Source organism: Moschus berezovskii, chromosome 14 (assembly GCF_049115385.1).
Source record: "Moschus berezovskii isolate FMDL1 chromosome 14, NW_MosBer_1.0, whole genome shotgun sequence".
Lineage (NCBI taxonomy): Eukaryota > Metazoa > Chordata > Mammalia > Artiodactyla > Moschidae > Moschus > Moschus berezovskii.
In genome coordinates this window covers 35982516-36004406 of record NC_142473.1, presented here as the reverse complement: position 1 = coordinate 36004406, position 21891 = coordinate 35982516, and the positions used below count along the sequence as shown (strand labels likewise).

At 47.3% G+C, this 21891-nt stretch overlaps 1 protein-coding gene across 1 annotated transcript in view; it reads right to left on the bottom strand.

Moving 5' to 3' along the window:
- Positions 1-21891, bottom strand: part of TECTA (tectorin alpha) — an 82311-nt gene that overhangs the window by 29681 nt on the left and 30739 nt on the right. Inside the window, exons 10-11 of the mRNA XM_088843023.1 lie at positions 15380-15981; positions 5928-6489 (exon numbers count right to left, since the gene is read on the bottom strand). Of these exons, the coding sequence (XP_088699149.1) occupies positions 5928-6489; positions 15380-15981 (1164 nt within the window). The remainder of the gene's footprint in view (positions 1-5927; positions 6490-15379; positions 15982-21891) is intronic.

Sequence of the window (21891 nt, the reverse complement as noted above, 5' to 3'; positions counted from 1 at the left end):
CTTTACCACTGAACCAACAGGGAAACCCTTCTGGTAGTTTTATGATTTAAATTTTCATGTTTAATTTTGGCTCTGTCTGGGTTTTGAGTGAGGATATGAAGGAAGGATTTAATTATTTTTACCCCTGCTGGTTTGTCCTTTATTGAGTAATACACTTCCCCCAGTGATTGGAAATGCCAGCTTTGCTATATACTAATTTCTCTTTGGTGTTTGGGCTATTTCTGGACTTTCTCATCGGTCCACTGGTTGGTTTTTCTGTGCATGTGCCAGTATCGACTTGTCTGGCAAATCCCGTGGACAAGGAGCCTGACAGGCTACAGTCCATAGGGTAGAAAAGAGTTGGACACAATTGAAGTGACTTAGCATGCACGCATTGAAACTCTACAATATATTTTAATATCTGGGAAGATATACCTACCAATTTAGAAATGTCTACTGTTGTTTCAAGTATACTGGTCCTATTTCCCCAACAAGGCAATAAACTCCATATTTCATACTTCTGATTTTTTGTGGTCCCCCAAACAGTGCTGAGAATGTGACAAGTGATTAATACAATATCTGATTCTTAAAAACAATCTTCCAAATTCCTAATTCTGATTTTCTCCACCCAAATGAAGTACTGAGAGCGGAAAGTGATGATGGTTCTACACCTGGATTTCTATTGTGGTCACAAATGTGTCTCTTGCTGTGGCCAGTGGACTGATACAGCCTTTGTGCCCTTGGTGGGCAGGATGCATGGGAAGAGCAACACAGCAGTGAAATAGAACTGGGAAAGGCTCTGGAATCAGGCTGACCTGGCTTGAGTCCTGGCCTCTGTGACTAACTAGCACTGTCACCTTGGGCAGGTTATTTACTCTTTCTAAACCTTGGCTCCTCTGCTTCCTCATCTGTAAAACGGAGATACTAATATATCCCTCATCAAATATTAATCATTGTTAAGATAAAATGAAGTGCAATTTTGTACAGTGCCTGGTACTTCAATGAAAGTTTCTGTTACTAATAGTGGGAGCAGTTGTAGTAGTAACAATAGGAATTTTTAAAGTTATTCAACAAAAAAAAAATTTTTTTTTATCACACTGGGTCTTTGTTATAGCTTCAGGCTCTTCCATGTGGCTTCTCTAGTTATGGTGCAAGGGTTCCAGAGAGTGCAGGATCAGTAGCTGCAGCACATGGGCCCAACTGGCCCTTGGCATGTGGCATCTTCTTAGTTTCCCTGACAGGGATCAAACCTGTGTTCCATGCCATTGCAAGGTGGATTCTTAACCACTGGACCACTAGGGGAGTCCCTCAATTAGAATTTATTGAGTTTGCAGAGAAAGATATAGGACAATGCCTAATTATCAGACTTTTGACCAAGAACTTTGAAGTAGCAAAATCTGCCTCTGATAAAAGAGAAAATGATGCTCAACAGTGGCTGACCAGGCACCAGACATCCTTGTGTGTGAGCCATCATCATATTTAATTGTCACGATGGCCCACTGAGATTGGAAGATGCCTCCCCAGACCTGGTTCTACAGAGCTCTGTATCCTCTGTGGTACCCAGGAGCTCCCCCCGACCCAGGGCTTCCTGGCCTGACCAGATAAGAGGAGCAGCACCCTAGAGCCAGAGAACACTGTCTCTGGAGCCACCTTCCAATTTACCTAAGCCAATTTCCCTGGGAAAGTCACTGAATTACTCTGAGCTTTGGTTTCCTCCTCTAGAAAGTGGGACTATTAATATGGCAGAAACCAACACAATATTGTAAAGCAATTATCCTCCAATTAAAAATAAATAAATTTTTAAAAATAGGGCGTACTTTACAGGGTTGCTGTAAAGTTATAGGAGTCAATGATTGAGGACTCAGCACTGAGAAGAGTGCCTGGTGCATGATCAGAGCTAAGTACCTGCAATTAATTTATTATTTTCTTCTCCTACTGTATCCTCACCATCAAGTGCTCTAATTTAAGTTCTCCATTAAAGGACTGAAAGAATGACAGATGCCGCTGAAAGAATTTTAAGAAGGGGTTAGCAATAAAGACAACTGGCCTCCCCTCCCCCCTCTAAGCATATTTGTTCAACTTGGGTGAAGGAGTTTTCCAATGCATTTGCAAAAAGGGTAATTCAGTAATAAATTATCCCATTGATAGGAACAGCCAATATTATTGATAACCAACAGCATCCTACCTTGTTACCAATCAAACATACATTTAACGGGCAATTTTGGCTTAACCCTTTTTCTTCTGAAAACAGCATTCTCATTTCTCAACATGTGAGTGTTGAAATGGATGAATTCTTAGAAGAGAGAAGTGGGCCATGCGTGTGTGCTAAATCGCTCAGTCATGTCCAACTCTTCACAACGCTATAGACTACAGCCCATCAGGTGCCTATGTCCATGGGAATTCTCCAGGCAAGAATACTGGAGTGGGTTGCCCTGTCCTCCTCCAGGGGATCTTCCTAACCCAGGGATCGAACCCAGGTCTCATGTCTCCTGCATTAGCAGACATATTCTTTACTACTAGTGCCACCTGAGAAGCCCCAGGGAGGGAGACAGGGGGATGCTATTCCTGCCCTCATGTCTCAGAGGTTAACGCCATGTCAGACGTGGTGGTTGTTTAGTCGCTAAGTTGTGTCCAGCTCTTTTGTGACACCATGGACTGTAGCCCACCATGCTCCTCTCTCCATAGGATTTCCCAGGTAAGAATACTACAGTGGGTTGCCATTTCCTTCTCCAGGAGATCTTCCAACCCAGGGATCGAACCCGCATCTCCTGCATGGGCAGGAGAGTTCTTTACCACTGAGCCACCAGGCAAGCCCCAAACTTGGTTACAAACACTCATATTCAAGCCAGCCTGCGTTCACCAATCTTTCAGATTGAATGGCTGAGTTAGGACTCAGGCTCCCGCAGCTTTTCTCTGAATCTGAAATTCAAAATGGAAAACTAAGCTGCCTCCAACTGTGTCCGCACACCGCCCCCCCCATCTCCACCCACACGCCGTCTCTAAAGTGTAATTTTTTTTGTCTTATTTTAGCTTTTCTTTTTTGCCAGTCACCACCACCACCTCTTCAGGAGCTTTCTTTTAGATCTTGGCCCTTGTCCTGAAATGGCAAGGTGAGGGAAGGACTATCCCCACTGTGGTGAGGACAGCTGGCCTAGGCCTTGCTGGCAGGCAGAAGTTCAGGCAGGGATGGGGCTCATGGTCAAGGGTGGGCAGGACAGACTCTGCTCTGACTTGTATGGAGCTCCCTGTGACTATGTATAGAGGACGCCACTAATGTCTGGACAGAACTCTGAGCAGGGGAGAGGAAAGAATGCTGGTTGAGGGGACAGAAGGACAAGAAAATAGCCTTCATAGCCTTTAGGAACAGTCTCCCTTTTCCAAACCGTTTCCCCATCCTGCACCAGTTTCAGCCCTATGAGTCCAAGCTCCCTAGAAGTAAGGGACTTTCCTCCTCAAAGGTAAGGCCATGAGCGCGTGCTAACTTGCTTCTTTTTCTTTCCCATGAGTGACAGAATTTGATACCCATAATTTCAGTTGAGAGCTCCTGGTATCAGCCTCCTTTAAAAGCAATTCTTCACTGCTCATTGCAGCTAGAGGTAATGAATGTGGGCAGACACTATTCTCTGCCCCACATTCCAGCGAACCCAGACAAAACGGCGGCCACCACAGCATGGCTACAGGAAAAGAGGGACTGCTCTGTAGCAGGACTCAAGAGGCAGTAGGCAGGGTCTCCTCCCTAAAACTCTCTCCCCGTCCTGCACCATGATTAGGCCCCTGGCTTCAGAGGCTGGTCTTCTGATTTAGGGGAAGGTAAGCTCTCTTGTGGGTTTCCCAGGTGGCACCGTGGTAAAGCGTCTGCCTGCCAGTGCAAGAGACACAAGTGACTTGGGTTCGATCCCTGGGCCAGGAAGATACCCCGGAGGAGGAAATGGCAACTATTCTAGTATTCTTGCCTGGGAAATCCCATGAACAGAGGAGCCTGGTGGGCTATGGTCTGTGGGGTCACAAAGAGTCCGATACAACTGAGCAACTGAGCATGCTGACAACAAAGCACTCTCGCCCCAGTGAGCTCACCTCAGTGAACCCCGGGTAGCTCTGGAGGTTTATCCACAGTCTGACTTTTTTATAGGCGTACTTATTGTACTAAAGTCACCAGAGGCCCCTACTGGCATTGCTCCCTGTAACCCCTCACTCAGGGACTGAGCCTGGCTGACATGGCATCTTCTCCCTCCGTTTCCCCCCTTCCTCCCACCCTCCCCTCCTAATCTACATGAATCCAATTATGTGGAATGTAAACGAACTGTGTGAGCATTAAACGACAACACTGTTTTTGGTTTTTCATCCACATCTCCCTTTACCAGGATGAAAAGGGATTTTATTCTCCAGGACCCCTGCTGTATCACTTATTGGGAGCTCTTTGCATTCAGCATCCATTTGTAGCCTTTCTCATACAGTTAGGCCTAAAAGAAATTTGCTGTAGCTAATGAGATTGAGATGGGAAAACAGACCCAGGCAGTTTGGCCAAAGACCAATAGCAGTTTCTCTTCCCCATTTTTTCCTATTGTGATGTGCTAAATGCAGACAAATTATTCCACTATGTAGTGTATGGGCTGAGAGCAGGAGCTTTGAGGCTGGAAGGTCAAACCCTGACTTTGCCACTGAAATTGTAGGACCTTAGGCAAGTTACTTAACTCCTCTGAGTCTCAGTTTCTCCCTGACTAATTGGGTGATTGAGGAGATAATGTTGATAAAGTGTTTAGCACTGGACTTGGCTCAAAGTGAGCCAGGAATGTAACAACAATACCACTTAACATGCCTGGAGTGTGCTAGGCTTTCAATTATCTAATTTGATCCTCCTGATGGTTCTGTGGCATAAACAGTGCAGGCAGCAGCACTATCAGGGAGTGGGGGGGACAAACGACCAAGTAGGAAAAGTGAAATGCTTCAAGGTCACAACCATCCTTACGGACAGAGCAAGGCAAGAATCCAGGCGCTCTAGTTCTTTTGCTTTATTCTCTCTGTTTTCATTGACATATAATCGATGTGCAATATTAATGTTAATCTCAGGTGTATGTAATTCTTTTTCCAATGTTTTTAATATTCTGCTATATTTCATTGAAGAAAAAACTGATACACGACATGCGTGCGTGCTAAATCGCTTCAGTCGCGTCTGATCCTTTGTGACCTATGAAATGTAGCCCACCAGGCTCCTCTGTCCGTGGGACTCTCCAGGCAAGAATACTGGAGTGGGTTGCCATGCCCTCCTCCGGGGGATCTTCCTGATCCAGGGACTGAACCTGTGTCTCTTACATGTCCTGCATTGGTAAAGCAGGTTCTTCACCACTCGTGCCCCTGATAAATGACATATGTGAGTCAAAGAGAAAAACATACTAAGCAAAAGCATATAGTCAGTACAGTGATGAGTCAGTGAGGTTCTGCAACTATGAACTAAGCAACCTACTATCTCATTCTCCCCCATTTGTCTTTTGTTAGAATCCTACTGCGTCCTTGCTGAGCCCAAGCCACATGGGCTGCCCTCTGCTTTATGTACATTTTGATTCATCTTCAGAGGAATATAAAGGAAGTAAGTGGTATTAACTGCACTTTATAGATAAGAAGACAGAAGTTCTTGGAGGTTTGAGCTCTTGCTTCAGATAGCAAACTCAATTCCAAAGGGTATACCTCCTTACCCCCCAAAAGTGCATATCCTGAGACATCCCTAGTGGTCCAGTGGTTAAGACTCCATGTTTCCACTGCTAGTGGCCTACGTTCAGTTGCTGGATCAGGGAACTAAGATCCTGCATGCCATGCGGCACGGCCATAAAACCCCCACCAAAACCAGAGTGCAAGTCCTGAAATGGCCACACTGGATTTGCTCTGACTTCTACTGGCTGACTGGCCCGCCCACACCAATCAAAATGTGAGAAGAGCCCACAGGAAGGACTCACAGCAGGACGTGTAGTTCCTCCAGCCGGTCACCGCAATCCCCTGGGTCTGGCAGGTGCTGGCGTAGTTCTGCAGCCAGCTGCATGCGGTCTGCACAGCGCCCCCATCAATGCAAGAGTCAAAGAGGCAGTTCTTGTAGAAGAAGGTGGGGTTGACCTTGCTGTGGCACTTGGTGAAGCCCGCGTTCTGGTTGGGGATCAGGCTGCAGAGCTGCTGCACTTTGGAGAAACCTTCCACCTTGGCACAGGATGGGCAGCGGTCGCCACAGCCAATCTGGCAGAAGGTGTCCCTCTTCACCCAGCTCTGTCCAAACTCATTGACGCTGGAGGCCAGCAGACCCATGGGCATCTCCAGGTCGTCGTCGGGGTTGCCGTTGTAGCGGCCACAGAGGCCGTAGGTGCTGTTCTGCATGCTCCGAGGGACCGTGACGGACAGGAAGGTCTTCCAGTCGTAGACCACCTTTAGCCCAAAGTCAGTTTCCACCACCACGTGAAAACCAAAAGAAAAGATGTTTATCTTCCCTTGTCCCAACTTCAGGGGCAGATAGAGCCGTTCATTGTTGACCTACAAGAGGAAGCGGGTCAGCACAGACAAATCCAGGTGACCCAGACATCGCCCTGCCCCCGCGCGCCACCGCTCTTTTAATGATTAGTTTCTGAGAGGCAGCCCCAGAGGGGGGTTGAAGCAGGTTGAATCCAATCTTTGCATTTAGTGTCGTTTCTGTCACTCAACTATTATTATTAGGATCTGAACAGACTTAAATGACTATCCTTTGTACACTAATACACCTATTTATTTCAGTGCCTTCTGTTTATAGCGTTATTTCCCCCAGGAGTTCAAATTGTTTTCTCCAAGGTAATGAGAGGGTAATAAGAATTCAATTAAAGTTTAGACTAAAATATCCAAACCTAGAACTCTTATGTTGCTATTTCCAGCTCTTCCGTGTATTTATCTTAGACAAGCTTCAATTTATTAAATCCTTTAGGATCTTCTTTTTCCTGAAGAATGACTTGACTTTGCTGGTCCCTCTGCCAAGGATGCTATTCTTTACCCGTCAACATCCTTCTCATCCCCCAGACCCTGCTTAAATGCCAGCTCTTCTATAAGGCAAGATTTTTGGAGCCTGTGGTCAGAATGAATCACTCCCTTGTCTGGGCAACCAGAACAAGTTATTTATACTTCTCTCCTGTTCTTCTGCACCTTTGGCCAAGATCAGGCACGTGTACCTGCTACTGAAGTGCACAGGACATCAGCCTCATATTACAGCTGGTTGTCTACACCTCTGTCCCATCTACAGGATTAGAAGCGACTTGAGAGGAGGGACCACACTTTATCGATCTATGCATCCACCTCCCCCTCATTCCCTGCTGGGCGCCCACCACAATGTCTCACGTGGAGAGGGTACTTGACACGTTTCCTCCTGTATATTTTAAGTTGAGAAAACAAGGAAATCCCTGAGCTTCAGACTCCAGAACGGTATGGCCCTTGCACCATTTTGATTCAGATCAGTCAAATCCTGCAGCTTGTGGCTGGGTGAGTGAGAGCTGGAAAACAAAGACTGTTGCGAGGGCTAAGAGAGAGCTGGTCTTCCTGGTGGAGAAGAAGGTGGCTGCCCTTTGGGGTGGTCTGAGGTTGCTTTCTGACTGGAAATACCTCCCCTTCTGACCTCCTTAATCTCTTTCTTATCTGACGCTCCCACCCCCAGCCCAACCACCTTAATTCAGACCCTCATCACCTTCCGCCTTGACTCTTAAACACACCCGCTACTCGTCTCCCTGCCCTGGTCCTCCCCCTCCTTCATTCACTGTTCACTGCCTCGCCAGTATTTTTTAATGCAATTAACACTCAAAACCCTCTCTGCAGTGTGAATGAAATGGGAGATATGACTAGCACATCCTACGGGGCTCTCCAGGAGCTGGCCCCTGGCTCTCAGGCCCAACCCGCGCATTTCCTGCACCCCTGCCACACCCAGCACTTCACTGCTCCCCAAACGGACTGAGCTGCCCCACTGCACATGCCTCTCCCTTTGCTGTGAGTGTGGTGGTGCTTTCTGCGTCCTTCGGGGGACCCATCCTCAGCAATTGTGACTGTGGGCTAGTGATAACTCACGGTTGGTCTTGGCCCAGGAGATTATGACCTCCTATTCCAGCCCCACGCCCACCCTAAGGGCAGCCGTTGACTAATGGCTGACCAACACAGGGGACCGGTTCTATGTGTGGCTGAAGCTGGTGTCCAGCTTAGATCACATCCTCACTAAGCTCTCTGCTCCTGGTATAGCCCTCACTTTCAGGAACCACCTTCTCAGATTCTGCCTCTAGGGGACCAAACCTAAGACAGCATTGATGCCCTTACCTCGTCTTCTTATTCTCTGGGGCAATATTCACCCTTCAAGTTTCAGCTCAGCTGTCTCCTTGTCTGTGAATATTTGTCCAGGCAGGACTCACTCACTCATCCAGTAGCCACCAGTCTGGCACTACTGCGCACCAGCCACCGTGCTAAATGCTGGGATAAAGCACAAGGCTCTTTCCCTAGAAGCTCACAGGCGTGTGGTCGAGACAAACACATCCGTTCCGTTCTGTCGCTCAGTCGTGTCCGACTCTATGCGACACCGTGGACTGTAGCCTACCAAGTTTCTCCGTCCATGGGATTCTCCAGGCAAGAATACTGGAGTGGGTTACCGTTTCCTTCTCCAAGGGATCTTCCCGACCCAGAACCCGGGTCTCCCGCATTGGAGGCAGACGCTTTAACCTCTGAGCCACCAGCAGGTAATAAAACATTGTCTGATAAAAGTTAACAGTAGAGATAAATAGAGGCACAGGAACCAGACTCAGCCTGGGAACAGAATCAAGGATACCTACAGAAGGTGGTGCCCACACCCAGCTCTGAATGATGCTGGCCAATCAAGATAAGTTAAGCGTTTGGGATTAAAATATACACATACTAGATAACTGCTGCTGCTGCTGCGTCACTTCAGTCGTGTCCGACTCTGTGTGACCCCATAGACAGAAGCCCACCAGGGTCCCCCGTCCCTGGGATTCTCCAGGCAAGAACACTGGAGTGGGTTGTCATTTCCTTCTCCAACTAGATAACTAGTTAGGATCTATTGTTTAGCACAGAGAACTCTACTCAATACTCCGTAATGGCCTATATGGGAAAAGAATCTAGAAAAGAGTGGCTATATGCACATGTATAACTGAACTACTTTGTGTACACCCAAAACTAACACAACATTATAAATCAACTATATTTCAATAAAAATTAAAAGCAGAATAAAACAACAAAACAGAAGGAATGAGAGTGAAGAAAAGAGAATCCCAAGAGGAGGGCATAGCCCACGTCAAGGCCAAGAGGAGAGAAATGGCCTCATAAATATGAGGAATTACAGCAATTTAATGATGCTGGAGTATAAAATTGACCTCGGGGATGATGGGAGATGGAGAGATGGGAGGTTCCTGGACCACGGAAGGCCACGTATGTAATGTCCCATGAGATCAAGCTTGAGAGAGACTCATTTTGCAAAAAAGTCACCAGTGATCTTAGTAAAAGAATTTCAGTAGCGTGATGAAACCAGAGGTTAGAATGGAGAAGTTAAACAGCAGACAGGGGAGACGGAAGCAGAGATGACTCCAGAAGTTTGGTAAGAAAGGGGAAGAGAGGGATTAGATAGAAGAGGGGCCGGGTTGAACTGGGGTCAAGGTTTGTCTTAGAATAAATATGTTTATGGGTTGAAAAGAAGGACCTAAGACATGGGATGGGGAAGAGATGACAGATGGGCAAAAGCCTGAGAAGGCAAGATAGAGATGGTGCAGACGGGTAGTGGCCATGGAGGAGGAAGAGATGCCTTACGCTCTGGAACAAGGAGAGGAGCTGAAGATGACGTGGTGCTGGGTCATTTCAGTGGCAGGGTGGAGGAGGGAAGTGGAGGAGGGAGATCACATCTGGTAGGCACAATTCTCTCAATAAGGAGGCCCAGAGCTCAGGTGACATAGGTTCCATGTAGACCCATAATACAGGTGCTCAGGGTCACCAAGAGACACGGAGGCCGTAGGGCCCCCCACCAGCCTTGACAACACACGTGAATAAATGAAAGGCTGTGCACCAAATGGCTCACATGTGCCGGCTGGCGTTGCTCCACATTCTCTGTTCCTGGCTGCTGGATGTCAAGCAGCAGGCGATACCTTGCGGAGGTCTTGTACCTGGATTACACCAGAGAGGCATCAAGTCCTGTCATTGCCCAGGAGAACCTGGGAAAGCAAGGCCTCAACATAAACAGGCCTGCGTGGCTTCTCCCATCTCTGAAGCCCCGTGAATGCCGCCTCCATCCCTCCATCCCTGCCCTGTCTGTCCTTGTGAGTGAGAATGGAGGGAAGGTGGGAGGCCGAGGAAGGAAGAGGTCAGTAAGCAAGCAGTGCCTGGTGGACGGAGGCGGGCATAGAGGAGGAAGAGGACAGGGCGGGGGATCAGTGTGGGGCTGTTTGTTTCTAGCCTGAGTATCGGAAATCAGGCCACAAACTTGCTTTTCAGTGGAGAGCTTTCCTTGAAACAACCGGCCCAGACCCGCGGCCGCCTCTTCAGCTGCTCTGAGGTCCCCCACAGCCCTCTTAGCTTGCTGCCCCTCTGGGTCTCCACGGACGATTCCTGGTCCTCCTTCTGGGCCTGGCCAATGGATACCTTCAGGGCTCAGCTCCAGGTCATCTCTTCCAGAAAGCCTTCCTTCTCTGTCCCCAGGCGGCTCAGGCAACTTGTTCTCTCGTGACACCCACCTTCCCGCCCACACATCACATTTTTCTGGGATTTCACGTCATGTTAGCGTTACCTGCGAACACGCCTGTCTCGCCTACCAGACCCTGAGCTCCCTTAGCACGGGAGCCCTGTCTGACTCATGCTTCTACCCTCAGGGTCTGGCACAGGACAGACATCAACACAAGCCCGTCAAACACAGCTGAGCCAGAGTGATGTTCAAAGCTCCTCTCCTCCCTGCTGCCCAAAGGGTGAGCAGTCACTGGTAAAGACACTGGCTGGGAGGGTCCTGAAAGCCTTCCCCTCGGCCTGGACCACTCAGGACCTGGCTGTGTTGAGCCTTGGGGAGATGGAGGACAGGGCCCACCTTTCTGGAGCTCGGGCTGTGGATGGCTGATGCTTGGGGTGTGCGATGCCCGGGAGAGGGTCCCCTCTCCTGCTCACCCCACCCCCTGCCTGGTACACACACAGCGTGTTTCTTTCTAATTTTCCTCGGCTTAGTGGATTTCCCCATAGCCTCAGTACTGCAGGGAAAGAGAGTCACAGAGGGACCTGGAGTCCCCAGGAGTCCCTTCCAGGTCACCTCTGGTTGTGTGTGCACCAGCAGTGACCCGGCTCTGTTGCTCTGTTCTGCCCGGCGCTTGACTGTGCGCTGGCATTATGACGGCCGTTATTCTTCTCAGGGAGAGATGGTGACTAATAATAACATCATGGGAAAAACAAATGCAAATCATTGAACAAGCAGATCCTGTAGTGCATGTTAATAATTCAAAGTAAATGCTAAATCTATCCCCCAGGCCCCCGAAGGAAAGAACCTTCAAGCATCCTGAACTTGGTCTTCCTGTCAGAGATTGGAAAGTTATACACTCTATTCCCAGCTTGGGCATCTTAGGGCATCTGGGGACACAGAAAGGCAGGCCGTGGAAAGTGTCCCCCCCACCCCATTAATCAATTCCTCCTTGCTGCCCATGACTCTCTAATTACTCCCTGTTGTACACTGAGTTGTGTCCCCCCAAAAGATACACTAAAGTCTTAACTCCCAGGACATGTGAACGTGGCCTTGCTTGGAAATAGGGTCTTTGAAGATCTTAATCAAGTTAAGATCAGATCACACTGTGAAGGGGTGGACCCTAAATCCAACGAGTGGTCTTAAAAGGAGAGAGATTTGGTGCAGGGGGAAGAAGGTCATGAAAAGATGGAGGCAGAGACTGGAGGCCCCAAGGCAAGGGTCACCTACAACCACCAGAAGCTGAGAGAAAGCCTGGAATAGATGCTTCCCTAGGACCCCAGAGGGACCATGGCCCTGCCAACACCTTGATTTCAGACTCCTGGCCTCCAGAGCTGTAAGAGAGTAAGTTTCTGCTGTTTTAGGCCACCTGGTCTATGATGCTTTGTGATGGGAGCCCTAAGAACTAACATACTCTCCCCTCTCCATCTCTTTCTGAGAGGAAGAGACCAGCAGTGTGGTTCTCACGGCTCTTGACTTTAGCCATGTGTGCATCTCAAGAGACACATGCCTGGGAAGGTGAGCTGACCCAAAGAGAGGGAAACACCCAGTGAGAGTAGGGAATCAGCCATTGGGGAGGAGAGAAGGGAGAGCAGAAAAAAGAACAAGTGTCCATGAGGATCTGGTGTCCAAAAGTGAAGGTAACTGGGTCAGAAAACACAGGCAACCTCAGATGTCTATATAACGAAACCTTGAGAGTGTGTAATGCAAGGCAGAAAATATGATTTCATAGTACACTGGGTGAGACAGGGCTTACGAACAGATTGTATTTTAAAAGAAGAAAACACCCTGAAAAAAAGAAAGGCGGAAGAGCGTTAAATGTCACAGAGCAGGAATGACATCAAAACTTACAAATCTAAGGGCAGAAAAATATCAGAGGAGCAAAGTACAAACAGGATGCAGCCACATGGACAAGATGACTGATGTCTTTGTTTTAACACAATTGATGAAAGGAGAGAGAAGGTACTGTAATGAGTGACTTTGAATATCCAGACATCTGTTGGAAAACTTATGTGGCTAAAAGCAAGGCATCTGATATATTCCTAACTTGGCAATTCAATCTTCCCAATTGCTGAAGAAGTGACCAGCGGCAAAATGAAAGTCGTAGGAACCTTGGAAGAGAGGGCTTATTATGTCATCTGCTTCCTTTATTTGACAAATGTTTACAGTGTCATGGCACTCAGTATATTCATTTAACATAAAGATGGATTAGGTGTGGTTCCCACCCTCAAGAGGCCCACAATGAGTATTGACTGAGCCAGACACGAACATCAGGGAAAAATGCACTATGATTAATGCCTTCAATGACTGAGGGACCAACTGTCAGAAGGAAACACATAGGGAAAGAGTAGGGTGTTTGGGTAAAATATCCAAGAAAGAGAAGAAGAATGTCCATAGTGAGACTTTCATCTTAGGTGCTAAAAAGGCACATTTTCCAGTAAACGTGAAAGAGAAGACAGTTTAAGAAGCAGATGGCTGGTGAGAGCCTATTGTAAAGCACAGGGGGGGAAAAAAAGGTACAATCTGTTTTTAAGACATATATTAAGTTAACCTTAAGAATGCATTCCAATAAACAGAGGGTACAGACAAATTTGTGCTTCCCTGGTAGCTCAGTGCTAAAGAATCTTCCTGCCAGTGCAGAAGACTTGAGTTTGATCCCTGGGTCAGGAAGATCCCCTGGAGAAGAGAATGACGACCCACTCCAGTATTTTGGGCTTCCTAGGTGGCTCAGTGGTAAAGAATCCACCTACAATTCAGGAGCTGCAGGAGACACAGTTATGATCCCTGGGTCAGGAAGATTCCCTTGAGGCAGAAATGGCAACCTACTCCAGTATTCTTGCCTGGGAAATCCCATGGACAGAAGAGCCTGGCGAGCAACAGTCCATGGGGTCGCAAAGAGTCACACATGACTGAGCGGCTAAGCACAAACAAATACTATTTGATTCCACTTACGTGAGGAACCGAGAACAGTCAAATCCACAGAGTCAGAAAGTACACCGGTAGATGCCAGAGGCTGGAGTGGGGAGGGGAGATGGGGAGTTAGTGTTTCATGGGGACAGAGTTTCGGTTAGAAAAGTGAAAAATTCGGGGGTGGAAAATGAGAGTTGCACAACAATATGAATGTACTTAGTGCTCCTGAATTGTACAGTTTGTAGCATTAGTCAGCCAGTTGTGTCTGACCCTTTGCAACCCCATGGACTGTGGCCCGCCAGACTCCTCTGTCCATGGGATTCTCCAGGCAAGAATCCTAGCGTGGGTTGCCATTTCCTACTCCAGAGGGTCTTCCCCACCCAGCGATTGAACCTGAGTCTCCTCCATTGTAGGCAGATTCTTTACCGTATGAACTACAGGGAAGTCTCAAATTGTACAGTTAAATATGTTTAAAATAGTATGTTTTGTATTATGTGACTTTTATGACAATAAAAAAAGCTCATAATCCTCTGTTTGTCAGAGAAGGGGGTTAAAGGAAATCCTAAGAAAGGAAAGATATCGGCAGAGCTGCCCAAGGAAGTCTTTAAGTCAGGATTTGAAAGGGAATATATGTCTTGTATTTGTTTTGCTTTGGCTCCATCCCTTCATTCTTGTATATGACAAGAGGAAGAAGCACCTCCTTAGAGATATATTACGCCACAAACCTGGAAAGATAGTGTTAGAAGGCTGACATCCTAAGTCAACGCCTCCAAAATGTTAAAGTAACGACTTGTTAGTGTCCCAAGTTCTGCTTAGGGTGGGCCCTTGAAGAAGGGGTGGCCGGGCTCTTGCTGGGGCCGATGTCCACAGGTTGGACTTTGGAGTGCACAAAACTCCTCAACCCCTACCTGCTCTTGTTTTCAAGGTCAATAGAGTGAAAATGTGGGAAAAAGTAAGAAGATTATAAGGGAGTCCCCAAGTGCTCCAAATGTGGGCAAGACTCTTGAATTCCCGGGTTCCCTGGGAACCAAAGGGAGACTGGAAGAGGCAGAAGGAGACCCAAGCAGGCAAATGTTTTATCTCAAAGAAGAGAAGAAGGGGATTCTCTGACGGTCCAGTGGTTACGAATTCATCTGCCAATGCAGGAGACACGGGTTTGATCCGTGGTCTGGAAAGATCCCACCTGCCGCGTGGCAACTAAGCTCGTGAACCACAAGTATTGAGCCCGTGCACCCTAGCACCTGTGCTCTGGAAGAAGAGAAGCCAGCGCAATGAGAAACCTGTGCAACGCATCTGGGGAGTAGCCGCCACTCGCCACAACTAGAGTAATCCTGTGCACAGCAATGAAGACCCAGTGCAACAAAAGCAAATGAAATAAAAGGCAAAGAGATGGATTAAACAACAGTACACTTGCAGATGCCTAGCCTGTACTAGGCGTGCCTTCTCCTACATAGACAGCAACTGCCTGAGGCCACATGGCACTAGTTGAGCAGGGACTCCATCTAGGTCTGTGCCGTCCCTAGCACGCTCTGCTGTGACATGAAAGGCTGAGTTCCTAGAGCTGGTTCTGTCCCTAATTCGGTTCTGGTGACCTGGGTATTTTCCTGTCTGAGGGCTTCATTTCTTATCTGTAAGATAAAGTGACAGGAAATCTTCAGGGCCCCTCTCTGCCCTGACATCCTCTGCTGTTCCTTGGATCCTGGGCCTGCCTGGTTCAGCTGCAGCCTGGCTTGCTGGCCCGGGAGCCCTGTCCTCACATCCCCACGGCTCCCCTGCTGGGGCCCTGCGCCCACTCACCAGCACGGTGTGTTTGTAGGCCCTGTGAATCACGACGCTGTAGCCCCACACAGTCACGTCCACCTGCTTGACCCACAGCGCCAGCGACGGATCTCGGTCCTCATTCTTGGCTGTGACGACGAACTTGGGGAACGTGTCTGAGTTCGGCCTGCTTCCTGTGGTGCACAGGATGAGCGGGCAGCTGGTCTGGAAGTCAAAGGGGTAGCCGTCAAAGGTCAGGTAGTGGCCGTAGCCCGAGACGACGCAGGAGGCGTCGGTGCGGGCCTGGCAGTAGTAGAGGCCGCCCTCCTCCATGCAGTACTCGTCGTCCTTGCAGGGGATGCTCTCACAGTGGACGCTGTTGTCCGTGCCATTGCAGTAGCAGAAGATCTGGCAGTCCAGGTCCACCCAGAAGGTCTCATTGGTGGCAAGCTGGTGCCCTTCGAAGTTGCAGCCACACTCGCTCCGGGTGACACACTGGCTGCCTTGCAGGGCATAGCCCTCGTCACACTGACACCCCTCGGAGCAGGTGTCCACACAGATGGGGCCCAGGGCCAGGGTCTCGCAGGTCTCCGTACACGTCATGCACTCCTCGAAATGGCTGTTCTCCGGGCACTCCAGAGCTGAGGGTGGGCAAGGAGAAGAGGGGCTTGAGAAAGGGACAGAGAGTAGAGACGGAGCTTGTGTACACTCATCAGCATGCACGAGTGTGTGTGCATTCACGGGTGCATGCACATGTATATGTGCCTGTGTGTGCACTCATGGGTGTGTGCCTGTGTGTGCACACGTGTGTATATGCTGCATGTGACTCTTATCTGTCCAGCACAGTGGGCTCAGCGAATGCCATGTGATCAGCACGCCGAGGCTCCGTGAGCCTTTGCCATGTGCCCCTCTAGTGCACTTGACTTTTTACATAGAAGATTCTGGGAGGACAGGCCTGTTCTGAGCACCTGCAACATGCCAGGCACTGTTCTAGGCATTTTAGTGTAATTTCCCCAACAACCTGGACGGTAAGGAAAATTGAATCACTCTTGTCTTATAGGAGAGGAAACCGAAGTTCAGAGACTTCACTCCGCTGGTAAGTACTGGAGAGAGATTTGAGCCTGTGTCTCCTGAATCTAAGTCTCCGAACTTAAAGACTTTGGAAAGAGAGTCCTGGAAGGAACAAATGCTTTGAGGCCACAGAGACCTGGGTGTACCGTCTCTGAGCTCCAGTTTCTTCTTTAATTAAATAAGGACAATGCTTAACTAGGAACGCTGTTCTGAGGACTAAGAACCTAATATGCCAAGCCCACAGTAGAGTGTCAGTAAACCCTGTGCTCTTCCCCTCTTATACTTCCCTCTATTACAGACAGGCTTCAGGGAGGTGCCACCACTCTACAAGCTGGACTCACCCTGGGTCTTTTGTCTCTCTGCTCCTGTGCCCTCTGACCCCTTCCGCCTCCTCACTGACTTCAGAAATGGTCACCCCCGCCTCCTCTGTTCACACCCTTGGCCCCACCGGCATGGCCCTCACCAGCGAAATGCTACCCATCTGCCAGCTTCACTTCAAGTTGTGCTTCTGTCTAGAAGCCTTCCTTGATGGATTAAGTCTCTGAGTCACTAAGCACAGCACATAAAAGAAAAGCATACATAGCTCACTGTGGGGTTCTGTGTAACCTTCCCATTTCTATTATTTTTGTTTGTCAGAATTTGGTATGAGCAGGGGTGAGTCCAGGAACAGAGAAGAAATCTACCTCCAGGTCTGTGTTGTCTGAAGATCTGTGAAGGTCCTCACTCACCATCTCCTGGGAGTTTAAGATCTTGCCTTTAAGGCTCTCTTTAGGTATTATGTACACTATCACTCCTTAAGAGGGTTTTATAATCCAAGGACACAAAGGACACTATAGAGAAATAAAGTGCCTGGCAGTAATAGCTCTGCCGATGAGAACCAACTCAACAGTTCTGCCCTGCGTACTGAAAGCCAATCTTTTTTTTCCCTCTGGGCTAAGGGGTTGTCTCCACTTCCGTTGACTAGTTGAAGGCTAGTTCAGCCCTGATAAAATATGTCTGTAGAGAGGGATTTTCACATTTGTCTCTAAATTATGAATGTTCTAACACTGACTGCAAGTTTATGGTGATAGCAAATAACATGACTTATTTAAATAGCTCCCGTTTTATGACTTATTGTGTTGTCTGAATGTGTCTGAAAGTCTGGCATATACAGAAACAAAGTAATAAAACTTCTCCTGGCCCCCAAAATGCCTCTGAAATTACTTAATTGGGCAGCCTGACTCTGTCAGTGAGCACTGGTTAAAAAAATATCCGAACACAGAAGCAGTGGTTGTCTCTCTCCAGGCCCAAAGAATATTGTGTTCCTGATTTGCAGTTGTCACGTAATCCAATCCCCAGTCTGCAAGACCCCAGCCAGATTAACCTCTTAGTACCCAGAGACTTGATTATCAAGCGTATGTGCTCTGGACCGCCTCGCCAGACCCATCCAGGCATCGAGGGCATTTTCAAGTGTGTGCCATGACCCTCCACCCGAGGAAGCCACGCCCCATGTGGCTGCTGCTGTCCACATGCCTCCCTCTAAATGAGGTACTTAAAAGCACTTGCTCCATCTCTGCAGGCCCTGATGAAGGATTCAGTTCAGTTCAGTTGCTCAGTCGTGTCCAAATCTTTGCGACCCCATGGACTGCAGCAAGCCAGGCTTCCCTGTCCATACCAACTCCCAGAGCTTGCTCAAACTCACGTCTATCGAGTCAGTAATGCCATCCAACCATCTCATCTTTTGTCATCCCCTTGTATTCCCCCTTAAATCTTTCCCAGCATCAGGGTCTTTTCCAGTGAGTCAATGCTCTGCATCAGGTGGCCAAAGTATTGGAGCTTCAGCTTCAGCATCAGTCCTTCTAACAAATATTCAGGACTGATTTCTTTTAGGATTGACTGGTTGGATCTCCTTGGGACTCCAAGGGACTCTCAAGAGTCTTCTCCAACACCACAGTTCAAAAGCATCAATTCTTCTGTGCTCAGCTTTCTTTATAGTCCAACTCTCACATCCATACATGACTACTGGAAAAACCATAATTTTGACTAGACGGACCTTTGTCAGCAATGTAATGTCCTTGCTTTTTAATATGTTGTCTAGGTTGGTCATAGCTTTTCTTCCAAGGAGTTAGTGTCTTTTAATTTCATGGCTGCTGTCACCATCTGCAGTGATTTTGGAGGCCAAAGAAAATAAAGTCTGACATTGTTTCCATTTTTTCCCCATCTATTTGCCAAGAGGTGATGTGACTGGATGCCATGATCTTAGTTTTCTGAATGCTGAGTTTTAAGCCAGCTTTTTCACTCTCATCTTTAACTTTCATCAAGAGACTCTTCAGTTCCTCTTTGCTTTCTGTCATAAGGGTGGTGTCATCTGTATATCTGAGGTTATTGATATTTCTCCTGGCAATCTTGATTCCAGCTTGTGCTTCATCCAGTCCAGCATTTCACATAATGTACTCTGCATATAAGTTAAATAAACTGGGTGACAATATACAGCCTTGAAGTATTCCTTTCCCAATTTGGAACCAGTCAGTTGCTCCATATCTGGTTCTAACTGTTGCTTCTTGACCTGCATACAGATTTCTCAGGAGGCAGGTAAGTTGGTTTGGTATTCCCATCTCTTTAAGAATTTTCCAGAGTTTGCTGTGATCCACACAGTCAAAGTCTTTGGCATACTCAATATAGCAGAAATAGATGCTTTTCTGGAACTCTCTTGCTTTTTCAATGATCCAACAGATGTTGGAAATTTGATCTCTGGTTCCTCTGCCTTTTCTAAATCCAGCCTGAACATCTGAAAGTTCTCAGTTAATGTACTGTTGAAGCCTGGCTTGGGGAATTTTGAGCATAACTTTGCTAGTGTGTGAGATGAGTGCAATTGTGTGGTAGTTTGAACATTCTTTGGCATTGCCTTTCTTTGGGACTGGAATGAAAACTGACCTTTTCCAGTCCTGTGGCCACAGCTGAGTTTTCCAAATTTGCTGGCATATTGAGTGCAGCACTTTCACTGCATCATCTTTTAGGATTTGAAATAGCTCAACTGGAATTCCATCACCTCTGCTAACTTTGTTCATATTGATGCTTCCTAAGGCCCACTTCACTTTGCATTCCAGGATGTCTGGCTCTAGGTGAGTGATCACACCATTGTGGTTATCTGGGTCATTAAGATCATAGTTCTTCTGTGTATTCTTGCCACCTCTTCTTAATATCTTCTGCTTCTGTAGGGTCCATACTGTTTCTGTTCTTTATTGTGCCCATCATTGCATGAAGTGTTCCCTTGATATCTATAATTTTCTTGAAGAGATCTTCAATCTTTCCCATTCTATTTCTAGTCTATTCTATATAGTCTTTCCCCCTCTATTTCTTTGCATTGATCACCGAGGAAGGCTTTCTTATCTCTCCTTGCTATTCTTTGGAACTCTGCATCCAAATGGTATATCTTTCCTTTTGTCCTTGGCCGTTAGCTTCTCTTCTTTTCTCAGCTATTTGTAAGGCCTCCTCAGACAACCATTTGGCTTTTTTGCATTTCTTTTTCTTGGGGATGGTCTTGATCCCTGCCTCCTGTAAAATGTCACAAACCTCTGTGCATAGTTCTTCAGGCACTTTGTCTATCAGATCTAATCCCTTGAATCTATTTGTCATTTCCACTGTATAATCAACAAGGGTTCGATTTAGGTCATACCTGCATGGTCTAGTGGTTTTCCCTACTTTCTTCAATTTAAGTCTGAACTTGGCAATAAGGAGTTCATGATCTGAGCCACAATCAGCTCCCAGTCTTTTTTTTTGCTGACTATATAGAGCTCTCCATCTTCAGCTGCAAAGAATATAATCAATCTGATTTCAGTATTGACCATCTGGTGATGTCCATGTGTAGAGTCTTCTCTTGTGTTGTTCTAAGAGGGTGTTTTCTATGACCAGTGTGTTCTCTTGCAAAGCTCTGTTAGCCTTTGCCCTGCTTCATTTTGTACCCCAAGGCCAAACCTGACTGTTACTCCAGGTATCTTTTGATTTCCTACTTTTGCATTCCTGTCCCATATGAGGAAAAGGGCATTTTTTTTTTTTTTTTTTTGGTGTTGGTTCTAGGTCTTATAGGTCTTCATAGAACTGTTGGTGAAGGATGGAGAGAAGCAATTCTCAGCAGGTATTGCAACCAGGAAAAGAAAGCATCACTGCCATGGCCCCACACTTACTTCGCATGAACAATGCCACCAAACTGTGCCTGGTGCAGTACAAAAACAATCCAGTGACATTTCCCGTTGGGCAGGAGCTCATAGTCTAAAAGGATGACACAGATACAGCCTGGCAACAACATGGATTGGGTATGGGCAGACTCTGTAATCCTGTAACATGAATGAACTATAACTACAAAGCTGAGTGCAAGGGTAGGGATGGAGATCACTGCAGGCAAGCTGGAGGTAGAGCAGAAGAGGATGTGAGAGGTGGGTTAATAAGAAGGCCGTGGGAAGGCATTCTGAGGTCCCAGTAGGTGTGGTGGTCAGTGGAAACCTTGGAGCCTCCCTCCCTCTAGGTGAATTTCTGAAAAGAGCATTCCCAGAATTCCAGCTCCGGGATTCACAGCCTCTGCCATTAAACCCTCCCCAGTGTGGTCAGGGTCACCAGGGACAAAACCGCCTATCTCTGGGATGACACTCCTTTGGATTTTTGATGCTCAGAAACAAGGGCATTATTATAAAATAAAGATGAGTGTGCGTGTGTGTGTCTTAGTTCTGTCTAAGAAGTTTCTACTGAAAGGGCTTAGAGGCAAAGTAAGGATACTCTAGTAGTGAGAGGTAAGCCTCACCCAGACCTTGGTTTCTTCTTCTTTTTTTAAATCTTTTGGCCCTGTTGCAATGCCTCTTAGTTTTCTGAGCAGGGATCGAATCCATGTCCCCTGCACTAGAAGCATGGAATCTTAACCACTGGACCACCAGGCAAGTACCCAGACCTTAACTTCTAATAACATTCTCCGCCAAAAGGAACCTGGGATTCTTGGAGTAATGATTGATTCTAGGCTGGGGAAGGGAAGGCTAAAAGATGCTGTGGAGCATCTTGTTAATCTAGAAAGTAAGAAAATGGGTGGGAGGGAGGTTCAAGAAGGAGGGGACATGTGTATACTTATGGCTGACCTATGTTAATGTAAGGCAGAAACCAACACAGCATTGTAAAGCAATGATCCTCCAATTACAAATAAATTAATTTTTTAAAAAAGAAAGAAAATGACAGAAGCCTATGAAAAGGAGGTAGGAGGCAACTTGAAGGGGCTCCCACGGGCCAAATTTGAAAAAATTTTAAGCCAAAATAATTAACAAATGTAATATATCCCCAGTGGTTCAGTGGTAAAGAATCCGCCTGCCAAGCAGGAGCTGTGGGTTCGATCCCTGGGTCAGGAAGAGCCCTTGGAGGAGGAAATGGCAACCCACTGCAGTATTCTTGCCTGGGAAATCCCATGGACAGAGGAGTCTGGCGGGCTACAGTCCATGGGGTCAAAAAGAGTCAGATGTGACATA